A 14,261-nucleotide genomic window follows, 5' to 3' on the forward strand; every position below is an offset into this window, starting at 1 on the left:
CCCCAGGCCTTCTGCCAGCACTGTAGCAGTCTGCCTTCTAAAGCCAAGGGGAGGAGGCTTCCCACTGAAGATGATTTGTCCTCTCCCTGACAGAATAATTCTGTGTTGCTCATTCACTATCCATTTTATATTGTCCACAGCTCCACCACTATCAACAGTAACAAGGTCTGGTTTTATGTATCACTGAAATCAAAAGGTAATGTTAGGAAATTGGCCACCTTTTTGAATGTAAAGCAGCATCAGTATAGCACAGTGTACAGCCGGTTCAACAGCGGTAAGCATTGGTGCTTGGCGATAATGGGCAGCATTAACCATCCTAATTTCATTCTGTTAAAAGGAGAAAAATGAGCACAACTAGAAACGTGAGTTCTATGGATTTCAAGAGCTGGGGTGACTCGGCCTGGCCTCCACTGAAGAAGAGATGCCCCTCTGTCAGGAGATCAGAGTTCACCCAAATGCCCAGTGTTTTGTCAAAACAAATATTTACTGGCTCATCAGTTTGGAAACCAACAATAAAATCGGCTTCCTATTGAACTATCTTTGAAATTGATTCTTCATAAAGGGATAGTGCCAAAACGTTGTGCATTAAAGTGTGTTCCAGTTACTTGGGAAGGAGTAACAATTAGACCTCATTTCTGCATCAGAGACTACTGAGAACAGTAAAATACAGACTACAGAGATTTTATGCTTAAATGCTATATAAAATTGTGATTGTGTATTGCAGCTTTCAAAAGTATCACTAAGCAGCCTCTTCATATTTTCTTACAGAGTGAAATCACAGTACTTGCTATGTTGCTTGCTGTATATTTCAGAAGCACAAGTGGAAATTAGGGTTGGGCAGTGCTTCAGATGCAGAGACAAAAAGATGTTTCAGGGCACACAGGGACACACTCATTAAAGCAGCTGTGTCTTTTCCTGCAAGCGTGTGTGTGCCTGCTGTAGCTGCTGGGAGAAGTTGCATTAAAGAAGTTGCAAACAAATGCTTATGTGAGTGCCTTGCCTTTTGGTCAAGCATCTTTTGGTCTTTAAATCCAAGGCTCTGCTGACCCCAGCTGGATTGTTCTAAAAGGCTGTACAACAGCCTTTCATAAATTTAACATGAATGTGGCCTTTGCTGCTTCCATATTTATAAGTAGTTTTCTTATTCAGATACAAAATAAGTTTTAACAGCCTATCCACAAAACAGCTAAAAAATAGGCAGTTACTTCATTTCTAAAGGTTCGTTGAGGAGTTACTGATTCTGCCTGTGCTGTAGTACAGACTTTTTACATGTTTAAAATAAGGAATCTACTTGGATGCAGCTCAAAATCTTCTAAAGCTTAGGGCTGAGGTTTCCTTTCATAAAATTCTCCTCTACCAACAGAAGTGAATCTTTGTTTATCCATTTAACTTACTGTCTTTAGCTTCATTTGATTCAATTTTATGGTAGTGTCTTTTTGGACAGGTATTACAAGTTGTAAAACCTAAATAATGTGAACTTTGCAGGAACAAAAATATAATTAATGTTACTGGTTACAGGAAAATACTTTTTTTTTTTCAAATAAAAGCATTATTTTTCCAAGTTTCAATTTCAGAGACTGAAATGGAAGCAATTTCAAGCCAGTTGCCTAGTCCTACATTGCTTTATTGTTAACCATTAACATATACCTGACTGAATCTTTGACGCTATAAAAAGTATTTGGCCTTTAGTCTTCTGTTAGAAGTAATCTCTTGAGGTAAAGAGAAAAGTGTCATTGCACAGCAGCAGGTGTTGAGGCCTAACTGATGATCATGGCAAATAAAGTAGTGTGCACCCTTGATGTTCAGGATACACATACATGTACAACACACATGTAAGAAAAGTAGAAAAAGACCAAAAATGTATTGATGAATAAAAGTGGTTGTGTACTGTTAGCAGACAGATAACAGAATAGCCTTTTCTTCTGACATGTTCTGGAAAGGAATGGCTATTATAGACAGTTGAACGAGGTTTCCTGTTTCATTGTATACTTAGATCTTAGTACTGAAATTTCCTCTTTCTGGTGGCCTGAAGCACGCTAGGTGCAAATAAAGAAAGTAACCAAAGACTCAAAATGCTCTAAAATTGTGAGAAAATCCTCTTTGCTGCAATCCATAGAGCTATGTTTCGCTTTCTCTGTACCCAAGAAACATGCTTGTCTGTATGAATATATGAGTTGCAAGATAAATTGTATCTCCTAACAAAACCACCAGAAATATTTGTTTTCAAATGTTTTAAATTGTTTTAAATGTAATTGTTTTCTTATGGGCAGAAATTTGGAAGTTTTGTTCTCTTTAACGTATTGGAGTTTTCGTGCTGCAGTCTGGCTTCAGTAAACTTGGAATAGTGCTTGTTTCTTTTCCTTTTGCTCCGAAGATACTATCATATAGAAGTTTATAGAATGTGTTTAATTCTAATTAATTGAGTATATACTTTGGGAACATAGGTTTTTTATTTCATATTAATAAAAATGAATTTCAGAAAACTGCTTTTCCAGGTTGCAATTCACTTAGCACTTATAAGGAAAGAAAGCACTTAAGGCATACAACTTCACTCATTGTTTTAAATTAAAAATAATACAAGTATCAGAGACGCACATTCAAAATACAGAGCTCTTTGTCCAACCCTTACATCCTGTAAAGAGGAACGCTTCCCAATAAAGAGCAGGGTTCAGCTGCAGCACTTTTTTATAAGTTGCAAATAAATGAACAGTAGCTGTGCTAAAGCTCTATTAATAAAGCCATACAAATGGAGGAGTTTGGATGGACGCTCTTGACTTAAACATTGAATTCCATAAAATCCTATATAGTAATTCCAGTAGTAAATGCAACTGATTTTAAAATGCTGATAATTTTGCATGGTTTTATTCCTAGATTGTTTCTTACTCTTATACATTCCAGAATACAATAAAATTGGCTTTAGAAAGGCAATATGCCACATATTAATATGTAGAGAAATTATATTCATCAGCTTATTTTATTTATTATAGAGCCCAAGGTGATATTAACCTCCTCCTCCTTGGAGTCTGTCTTGGACATGTTTTAGCTGCACGTTTTATTGAGATCTTCAAGAAACTCCGCTTTTCAAAACATGGTTATTAGGGCTGCATGAACCATTTGGAGGGGTGGTTCTCTGAGCATGCAAATACCTTTCCTGGGATCACTGCTGATGGGCCACCTTGAAGAGAACGTGATCTCTTGATGCCTTAAGCAGTGGCTTCGGAGTGGGGCTTTGGTTGTTTACAAAGCACCTCTGCAGACGAGTCACACACCCCAAATCATTACGTCCCACATTATACAAAAGAATTTTTCCTACTTACAACCAAAAACTGTTGCAAAATTATTAAAAGAACTGGAGAGAGAGGGAGAGAGAGATTTTAACTTATTTCCTCTTTGAAACAGAACTAAGTTGTTTAAAAGACTGAACCTTTTGTCAATATATAGTCCTGAAAGGATCCTGAAGTGCTGAAACTTCTCCTACAATTTATATCCTAAGATACCTGAGATAAGGGTCAAGCAGACTCCATTTCTTGAACCTGAGGAATGATTTTAGCCCATAACTAAAATGTCCCTCTATGGTTCGTTGAAATCTAAGTGGAGACATTTCAAACATTTTAAATTGCCAGATTTCTTGTTAACACTTTAAAGAGATCTGAAATAAACACTGGCATTTGCTTCAAAAATATTTACTTTCAATAAAGAAAGGCACTGTCTTATAATACCTTATATACAATATATTGCATAGATTGCCATCAACACAGGAGTGCAAAGCATGTAGCTAAATAATATATAATATATACCAGGAGAAATAATATACATCTGACCAGGCAAAGTGATTTTGCAGCAGGATTATATTAAGATACCACTTGTAAAACATGCCAGTAAGAGCAGTTCAGTGATCTTTGCTGGTCGTTGCTGTTATAAAATAGATTTTCTTTCTTTAAACAAGTGTTTTCTGGTCAAACATCTGTAGATCAAAGCGTACCCAAACTTCCCCTGTTGGTACTTCGTGCAGGAGTAAACGTTTAGTTGTAGGTCCCTTGTTTTCTTGCTCTGTCCTGATTTTGGCTACTGGAACTTCAGTGCGACCCAAGAAATCTGTGTAACAAAATTTCTAAGTCAGATCACCAAATGTGAAGCACATGCATGAACAGACAATGAAGGAAGATTCTAAAGAAATAAAAGAAATTAAGCATTATCACTGCATATTCTGGACAGTCAAAATCAGTAGGTGTCTGGGGTCTTTCTGAGCATATTCTTCTGTTTTCTATTCACTAAAATGGGAAGGAGATTATAAATATAATCAAACACAGAATTCCACACATACCATCAGGTGAAAACTGATCCCTGTCAAACATGGTGATACACAACACATCTTGATAAAGATCCTTGATGAAGAATTGACAGTTAAAGTTCCATTTGGGGTTCAAGGTATCTGGCAGTGTCCTGGTGGTGTAGCTTTGAGATCCCATGCTGATTTCACAATATGGGTTGCTTTTTCCTTAATACAAAACAGAAGTGCATCCATGACAGTTTCTCCAAAGAATAACTTTATGGTTTTAATATTTGGTTATATATGCTATTATAAATATGCTGCTATTACCTTCAGCATATTTACCATACTATGCAGGAAAAAAGATCTCCCCTGCAAGGCTGCATATTATACTTTGCCTTCAGAAATGCGTGCTTGGCAACCACGACTTCTAACCACAACTCCCCCCTCAGCTAGTTTAAACTACTTGGCCGGATAGTTGATCATCCATCCCTGAATTATTACCATTAGGTTTACAGGCTTTTAATTCTGTGGCTTCAATCACATGCACCATCAAACGCCCTATTCCTGAGCTCTTTTGTGATCGAGCTGAAAAAAAAAAGTGAAAATTAGATGTGAAAAGATTGCAGAACATCATGCTATCTACTGGCATATTTGCACAAAAGTTATTTCTGCATTTTCCAAGTTGATCGATTTGTTCTGAAATTGCTTCGTGAATACTAGGAACTATCCCTCAGTAACCAGGTTGTCAGCTGCTGTTTATACAGATCTATGAAACTGGGTGGAACTGACGTATAATCAGCGTTTTTCCATTAACACATCTGCACCTAATAAAAAGGAATCTAGCACATCTTTAGAGTTGGTACCAAACATGTTATTTTAAAGCCAAAAGTATCTTTTATGAATATGGCTGTCTTAGAATGTTTGAAAATGTCACCTGGCAGGCAAAATATATCACCTAAGACACAAATAGAAAAGCCTTCCAATCACACAAAAAAACAATAGCTGTTACTAAGAGTCGCAGTCAATCGGTGTTCAGCACCTTGGTAAGCCTTTTCATGTTTCTTTTTTTCAGTTTCAATATACTGTTCTGAGGCTCCTTTAATTTTCTGGACCCAGGCAGTTCTACAAGAATGAATAATTTTGTTAAAGGACAAAAATAACAAAAACAGTTAATGAAGAGATTTGGCTTTATCTGAATACAAATCTCTGAATGTCACACTCTAGTTTCATTCCTAATTATTGCCTACTGAAAACATACAGAACATCCATCATGTTCTTGATAATCAGGAAATCTTTAAACATGAGATTTACATATATAGACACACTACTCAGTATAATATGTTTGTCCCTATATAACAAAGCAGAACCAATTTCTTTATTCTCTGTACCATTAATTATAGAACATTAATAGCTGCAACAGACTGTTTAAGGGATTTTGTATGCTGGTCTCCCTGAGGGTAATTAGTATTCTCTCCGCTTTCATGATATCTGGTTGTGATTTCCTACTCCCCACTGAGATGATGAATCCTACAATTTCTGCAATCCATTAAGTTACCAATCTATTCTTTAAGGGATTAAGATACACAGTGGAGGTGTACAGCCACTATTACCCCCAATTTGTGATACAACCTTATGTTTGAACTCTTTTTTCCTTTAGGAGATTTTCTCACATTCCAAAAGTAGCTTTTTGGATATGAATGAAATATTTATTACAGTCAAACGACCCAAGAACAAACGAAATAACAAAGAAAGAAAACAGCATATATTTTGACATTTCATGGGAAACAAACAATTCAGAAAATTGTTTCTTCCTGTGTCTTTTTAGATAAGCATTTGGGGGACTCACCTCTCATTGATATTGTCTGTTTTCAGTGTGTAGACTCGGTCAATGTGGGAGATGTGGAAAACTGGCTCATCGCTAGAAGGATCAGTTGGCAACTTCACTAGGACTTCATTAAGAAAAATAGGCTGGAAGAAACAGATTTAGATTCAATTATTTCAAACGTTTCAGCAAAAATTGACACAGGCTAATTAGCAAAGAGGAAGTGAAAAACTTGCTTCTCTATAAAGGCATGTCTTGAATAAAATCTTGCATCTGAAATTAGGAATGATTTTGAAAGAAGAGTCAACTATTCATGCAAATGGTATTTAATTCTGTGCGTTGTTCTTTTCTTTAAAAAAATAAGTTAAAGGAATCTGATGCCATAATCTCTGCACCTACTATTTTCTTTTTAAATCTGGCAGCCTTCATTCTTTCAGAAGATGACACTGTGCCCAAAATTATATTTTATTGTGTTAAAAAATTAAAGTGCTAAATATAGCTCTATACATCTTAAGCAAGGAAAATAAATTTAATCTCCACATCAAGGATTATCTTGGAACTGCTCCCCAGGTGCATGTTTGTTGTTTCATCTGTTGCAAGGAATGATGACTTTCCTATTTAGATGAGCCAAAGGAATAGAGTTATAGGCAGGATTCTCCAGAGAGCTCCACACAATTGAATAGTCGCAGCAGACATCATCAAAGAGCTCATAGCCAAGAAAAAACATGCCTCCAGAAACCCACAGAAATTTGAATGCACCAAAGTAAATTTAACAGTATAAAAATAAAACTCGGTATGACTTCCATAAGCAGTATGGCTACTTCTCTTATCTAAGGAGGAAAAACAAGTGTTTATCTAACCTAGGCTTGCCACATAAGTGAACTCCAGCATACCCCAAGTATATGCTGCTGAAATCAGGCCAAATAGTGATTTTGAATGGAACAACATCTTTCGTAAAAAAATGAAATATGCCCACAAATAGGGTATGTTGAGCGTCTAACCAATGCTTAGGCAGTTTAGAAAAAAAAATCCCACTGACATAGATAATGAGTCTGTCTACAATCTGAGTTATGATCAGTAAATTCAAAATTATTACCACTAATCAGAAGCTGACATAATACAATTAACACCAGCTGCCTATTGGAAGAAGAATATGTTACAGATTAAACAGCTACATATTTCTATTCGTAGATATCCATTTCCTCTCAGTTGAAAGTACTCTAACTGAGATTCTTGAATTCACTCACCACTTTGTACATTTTAAATTGAGAATTTGATTTGGAGCTGAACAGTTTTTCTGAGCCTGTAGAGACAAACTGCTTGACCATGTAGGTGAGAAGCAGGAAGTCGTTGAAGAGAAAACCATAGAGTTCTTTGTTGCTCTTTGTCTTATAAAGCTTGCCACTGTGCAGAAGTTTCCGTGGTCCCAAACAGTTCGTCAGGGAGTTGAAAACCAGTTGCTAGGAGGGAAAGAAAAATGATGCAAAGCACAATGACGTTCCTCACCATATTAAATTATTCCACTCAAAACCCATTTTGCTGATATCATACCTTAACATAATTAATTCTAGCAAATGATTCAGTTTCCCTAATTTGAAATTGGGGAATTTCTCATTTTTTCATGTCCACTGCCTATGAAATGCTTTTAACAGTCTTTGAATTTTGCTCTGGTGTTCTGACTGGCTTATATAACGTATAATGATACAAAATTCCTCTGAACATTTCTGAAACTTGAACTAATATTATTTCAGAAGATGTAAAACATCTTTCTTTAGCCCTGGAGTTTTGTAGCAAGAGATTTTATTTCTTTTAAAATCTTCTATTTTCTTAAAAGGTAAGTTCCTGATTCATCTAGAAACAAATCAACATCTCAGAATGCATAATTATTTGCAGAAAGCATTATTATGGATCTTTGCATATCCCAGGACAGTGCATAGCCCCGGTATCTCTTTCATTGCCATTGTTATGTTGTTGCTCCAAAAGTTTATTAAATCAACATCCTTTCCTTTTTTTAATTCTCCTAGTACAGCTGGCAAACCCTATATATATGCACTGTCTATATAATGCATGCATGTATGTACTGTGTATGTAATTCAGATATTATCTAAGGATTCACAAGGTGTCATTTAGCATTTCTTCCCCAACATAGGAACTGTGAAATAGCACATTTCAGTTGTATCCCTTGACTACTGAGCCCAAGCCCCAGTTACCTCAACGAGTCCTTCGCACAGGACATGGGACTGTATCCATTCAAGCCTGTCTGAATTCTCCTTTTCACGCACCCCCTCATTCACCTGGGAACACAATTCTTCAGCACGCTCAAGGGCCTGCTTCAGATTATTGTGATCAGGGTGAGTTTCAGGGGTATTCTCCAGAATCTGGTTGCAGAAAAAGACAAAACAAATTAACTCATAGCTTAAGAAAAAGGCAATATTAAGAAAAACCCCTTTCTTATATTTTCATAAATGTATTTGCAATGCTGTAATCACCCACCTGGGGGCTTCAGAGAAAGAGCAACTGGATACTCACACTCTTGATGAGCAGAGGGTAGCGAGTAATTCTCTGCATCGGTTTCAAGAGGAAGCTGGAGAGGGGCATACCTTTACAACGAGGGTCTGAGGCCAATTTCTACAAGTTTAATGAAATTTTAAATAGAAACACTACATTATAGAGATATAGAGCATTTCTAGCTTATGAAAAATTCATAACAGTTGATTTGCTATGTTTCACAGCCTCTGACTCACAGAAAGGCTGGGAGAGGATGTCTTAGCTTCTGAAAACTACAATAAAGCTGCATTTCAGGAGATCTGAGAATTGGACAAAATACCAATCTTTTATATTTACAACTGAGATGCACCCAGGAGGATGTATCCACCAAGAGCTCCCCCAGCCAGGGTCACCAATAGGCAATCCAAACTTCTTGGGCAACCCTTTAAAAGTGGAATATTGAGATTTTTCATTTTAAATTGAGTGAAGGGCACACTGGGCAGCTTTTTATAACCCAGAAACTACATGATTCCCCAGCGCACATATTCATACACACAGATAAATAATAGCATGGGACTCGGAGTCATGTCAGCTGGTTACTAGAATGACAAAAGCTGAAGATGCACAGAATAAAACTACATAATGAGATTTATAACCTAGTTGAAGGAATTTCAGTTAATTGGCTGCAAACATTTTAATCCATGAACTGATCAGTCAAATCTGTATATGAGACAAGATGGTACTCAGTGAAGAACTCAAAGATATACTTGGTTTTTAGATGGTGCATGCATGCCTTTTGCAAGCCTCCTATTTGCACAGACATTCTTTCTTCTTTCTGTAGGAGGGAAGGTATCTTACATTGTCCTGTCTCCCTGTGCAGAGTTCCACCTGGCTGAAGCTCAGAGGGAAAGCTAAAACAATATAGTCTGCCTCTATGCGTGGAGCTAAACTGAACCCAGTGCTATTTGGTTTCTTTGTTCCCAGAACTGATGCTATGAGCTTTCTCCCTGGCCGAGGCACAGATAGCAATTAGCTAATATGACTCAAAATAGTGTTTTTGGCTTTAATAAAAAAATCAAGTCCCTTTAACATTTCCTGCAATAGGCTAAGTATTTTTATAAAGAAAATCTAGAAAGAAGGAAGGAGGAGACTACTATTAACTGATCTGAATCTTGGCACCATCCCAGCAGCATCTGCAGGTTATGTGGATTTGTCAAAATTGCAATATAACAGGTGCAGCATCGCAATCAATGTCCTTCCCCTTTTGTATATGCATCAGCATGTACTTGCAAATTTTGCCCTTCCCCTAGTCACTGTGCACCATCCTGGTAACTGCTAACAGCTCCACGTTTTGACAGTGAAAGAGAAAAATGGCTTAAGTTCCAAAATAATGGACATTAGAATAATCTGAAATATACTGCTACAGCCTCCTATACATGCTATTGTGAACTTCAGTAGAGGCATCTCTGTTTTTTGGAGAGAGAGCATTGGCTCCCAAGGGTTCCTTCTAAAGTATTCAAGACATTTCCAGTAGAAAGAGTTAGTGTTATATTTGTACACGCAACACGAAGGGAAAGGAGAGCTGGCAAAGAAAGAGTTACTGAATAATAGCCTACTTTCAAAAATTCTTTGAACTCTGGCTCTTCATCTGTTTTTTGCTGTAACAAGGCAGCTCCATTAAGCTGGCAGCTGCAGAATCGAATATAGGCTTGCATATGGGACAACTGAGCAGCCAAGATGTCACCAATCATCTGTACTGGCATCTTTTCACCCCCAGTCTTCTTACGTACCCGAAGGGCTCTGGGGAAAAATAAAATAAATATCCATGAGAAAACAGATTGACTCCAGAAATTCTAGAAATATCAAGTTAGAGAAGGACTTGCAAACAAGGCTTTCTGTTTCACAGAACTCTGTGGGAAAAAGGAGAGATGTGGATCTGGCATGCATACCAATGGGTAAAATGCTGTCACTCAGAACTTGCCAAATTGGAATTTGAAAACTTTGCAAAATGGCTGCCTTGGTGGGCATGACAACACACAAAGCTTCTATTTACCAGAAGGGAAGTTGACAAGGTTGCTTTCCAGAACCTCCTGTAGCTTTCTAGGACACCCTAACCATCTCAGCTAATCTCAGTGTCCAAACAAAACATTGGACAGGTTTCTATCAGTTTTATCTTCTAAAAATGCTTCTGGAATCTGTTTGAGCCCCAGAAACATTCTTACAAAATTATGCTTGAGGCTGACACTGCTTCAATATTTATTTAATTCAAAGAATCTAAATCAGTAAGATAAAATTATGGCATGGAGTCCAGAAGGTGCCAAAGGAGGTATCTATGAGCACCCTGGAACTCCTGGGTGCCTCACTAGGTACACAGGCTGAAGCTTACCCTACATTTGAAAAGCTCTTCCTACTTTAGGACCTCTCAAACAATGGAGAGGAGTGAGCAGAAGCAATCAAAAGGCGGGTCCAGCAATGGAGCCCTGGAACTGCAATCAAATGAGAGTGTGAATGCCAAACTAGGAGTGTTCTCTCCTCAAAATCCATCAAATCAGGCAATAAATGGCAGAAAAAAACAGCAGAAACACTTGACCTTAGGGAAAAAAGCAGAGACACATGCTTTTCATATTTTGGAGAAAACAAACACTGAGGTAAGAGGTACTAATAGGTAACTGATGTCTCCATCTCAACAGTGTGTTTGTGGGGGTGGGTGGGAGTGTATTTTAATGGTATGATTACCCTTTTGGATTGAGGCATTTAACAGCAGAAAAATTAACAAAACAGTGGCAGCACTTACTTCAATAACTTTGTATTACACATTATGAGCTCTTTCCAGTTGACAAAGATTAATCCCATTTCAGCTTCCGAGAGGCAGCCTGCTTCAGTCATTTGTTTCTGGAAAACCTACAGGGATTAGGAAGAACAGTATTAGTGATACTCCCATCTCCAATCACAGATGACTCAATAACTAATAACTCATGAAAGATTTTGTTTTTTTCTACTGCACTCAAGCTGTTTGTATGATGCTAAATAATGTATTTCAAAATATTTGACCTTGCTGAATTAGAATAACCAGATGCAAAGAGAACTAGCTTCTCACTCTTCAGTTTGTCAGTTTTGGGAAAGGCAACAACTGCAGCTTCTCTCACTCCTGCAACACTGACAGGAGATACTAAATTCCTTTCTGGAGATTCTGGAACTCTATCTTCTATTTCACCTGATGAAAAAAACTGGTTCTTCAAAATTTGCATATTGTTTCCTGTGAGAGGTGAACCAACTTTAGAGATTTCTAGATTTGTAGCCAGGAAAAATATTTACATTTAGGACATAAGATCAGCATTCTCCTACTCAGATGGTTCCTACCACAACAGTTTGTGGTCAGAGAAGGCATGGCCATTATGGAAGGAAGGCAGAATGCATGCTGGCATAGATGACCACTTAAGTCTAAGTTAAGCAATCTGAATTTCATATTCATTATGATCTGTATGCACTTGCACCATGTCTAAATGGACTGCAAATATTAGGAAGAAGATCTGGATGGTGCAGACTGTTGGAGCATGGAATCATTTATTTCCCCTGATGGTTTAAAAAAGCTTAAACAGAGACTCTGTGACCCTTTTCAGGTCTGCTACATTAGTTAATTTCCTGCATTGTCAAAGGGTTGAACTAGACCTTTAAAATCACTTCCAGATCCATGATTCTACCCCAAGCAGAATTGACATAGTGATGACTGTTCATGGGAATCATCTTTCATTTTAAAATAGTATTTTGTTTATTATTTTTAAGGAAAGATAAGTAAACAAAAAAGGAAGAAAAAGTAAAAAAAAATAGAGAGAAAGAGATAAAAAGTAGGTAAATAAATGGAATTTACAAGTGTCATAGAAATTAATTTTTTTCAGTATTTCATTGATTAACTGAAAATAACTTAGCATATTATATCACCCTAAAAAACTGAAAATCAGTACTAAGCTCTAAACAGGATATCAGGAATGGTAAACAGCCCTATATAAATCATAGAAATTTAAGAAATCATATAAACTTATAAAACTGAAATATTAAGACTTTATGTAAAAAGAAATCCAAATTTTGGATCTGGTACAAATCCATATATGAGATTGTTGAAATGGTTTACAAACTAAATTAAATCTTTGTTAGATTTATTTTTAAGATATGAAATTATTTTGGACTTCAATGCATATTCCCACAATTTAGCCATTCTTCCCCCAAGAGGATCAAGCATCCTTTCCTGATCTGACCAGATCATTACATTTCCAACAATATTTAGAAAATGAACTATATATTTTAACAATCAGAACTGGAGTAATGTACAAGCAATAAAACATGTTAAATCAGTTTTCTCCAAGTATGATATTCAGTGTAAATTTGATCCTCTTCTTTCACTGAAATTCCCATTGTTGCATATCTATATCACAATTTTGCATCCATTTAATCATACAATCTTAACTTATTCAGTTTCTGAGTCATGTTTCAGCAATTTGTAGATAAGGCCCAACAATGTTCCAAATTTCATATTATAAGGTTTTCAAAATCAGTCAAATCTCTAAGTATTCCTTTGTTTCTGCAGTTCTTTTAATATAATACTATTCATCTGAAGATATTAAAACCAATGAGGCAGATGAGGCCCTTACAAAAATAAAAGTCTGAAGAGATTGTCTTATTAATAATCAAATCTTGTAATCCATATGAATAATTAATCTCTACTGCACTTTCTTTGTGCTTTCCTTTTCATAAAAATAAACAAACAAAGCAAGAGGTGATAAATCTGGACTGATTCTTTTCTGGTATTTATCCCAAATACTCAGTATGCTGTTCTTTATTTTATTATCTCTTGTAAACCGCTTGTTTCTATTTCAATCAATCCAGAGATATTTATGCATACCATCTGGAAGTCAAGCTTCCTTCATGGAGATGTCCAGGCCATAACGAGATGCAATCCAGTCTGTAATCTATGTTAGACAGCTATCTTGATAATAAAATTAAAGTTTGAGTTGTTCTTTCAATTCCTGTAGAATCTTGAATTTAATCCTTGACTTGTTATTAAAACCATATATAATTTGATACTTCTTTATGCCAGTCATTTAATGCCTTGTTTTCAATATTTATTTAAATAATTTCAATGATTTCAAGGCAGACATCACATGGTAACTAAGATAATCACACTGTTGAACAAGAGGTAACCCTCTCATTGGTTGAGTTTACACAATGCATAAGCGATGGGTTGATGAACAGCATGATGTGAGTCTAACATTGGTTAGATTCACATCATGCTATGCCACAAATCATGATTTGTTAATCACAAAATCTGGGTTCACATAAACAAAAACAGAATTGATGCCTTAGCATGACAGCTGAATGTCATTCCCCGAGTTGTGTTAAGAGTAATTGTTGCATTGTTCTCAATTTCACTCCCAGTTATGATAGAAGGAGAAAGTATGGCTCTCCGTGTCTTTAACTTAATTGCTTTGGATGAAAATAAAGGATTAAAAAGAAGCCATATGCATTTTAACTGAATGTCAAATTGTGGATGATTCCTCCTAGAAATTACAGAATATTTAAAAACTCAGGCGACTGCTAACAGTAATCCCCAGTAAGTATTTTTATTTTGCTTCATCCCAAAACTGAGACTGAGCAGTAGCTGCAATCTTTTGCTCAAGGAAGGAG

General features: G+C 36.4%; 1 protein-coding gene across 3 annotated transcripts in view; it reads right to left on the reverse strand.

Moving 5' to 3' along the window:
* Window positions 1–2,431: 2,431 nt before the first annotated feature.
* Window positions 2,432–14,261, reverse strand: part of ITSN2 (intersectin 2) — an 87,438-nt gene continuing 75,608 nt past the window's right edge. For all 3 annotated transcript variants that reach the window (XM_088133508.1, XM_088133504.1, XM_088133511.1), the window contains 10 exons: window positions 11,377–11,483; window positions 10,199–10,382; window positions 8,625–8,723; window positions 8,306–8,473; window positions 7,343–7,555; window positions 6,120–6,241; window positions 5,313–5,395; window positions 4,775–4,858; window positions 4,325–4,498; window positions 2,432–4,095 (listed from right to left, as the gene is read on the reverse strand). In XM_088133508.1, the coding sequence (XP_087989634.1) occupies window positions 3,938–4,095; window positions 4,325–4,498; window positions 4,775–4,858; window positions 5,313–5,395; window positions 6,120–6,241; window positions 7,343–7,555; window positions 8,306–8,473; window positions 8,625–8,723; window positions 10,199–10,382; window positions 11,377–11,483 (1,392 nt within the window). In that variant the 3' untranslated portion in view covers window positions 2,432–3,937. The remainder of the gene's footprint in view (window positions 4,096–4,324; window positions 4,499–4,774; window positions 4,859–5,312; window positions 5,396–6,119; window positions 6,242–7,342; window positions 7,556–8,305; window positions 8,474–8,624; window positions 8,724–10,198; window positions 10,383–11,376; window positions 11,484–14,261) is intronic.

This window comes from Python bivittatus, unplaced genomic scaffold (assembly GCF_059951505.1).
Source record: "Python bivittatus isolate LINGU-HERP-01145 unplaced genomic scaffold, Pbiv_v1 ctg000020_np1212, whole genome shotgun sequence".
NCBI lineage: Eukaryota > Metazoa > Chordata > Lepidosauria > Squamata > Pythonidae > Python > Python bivittatus.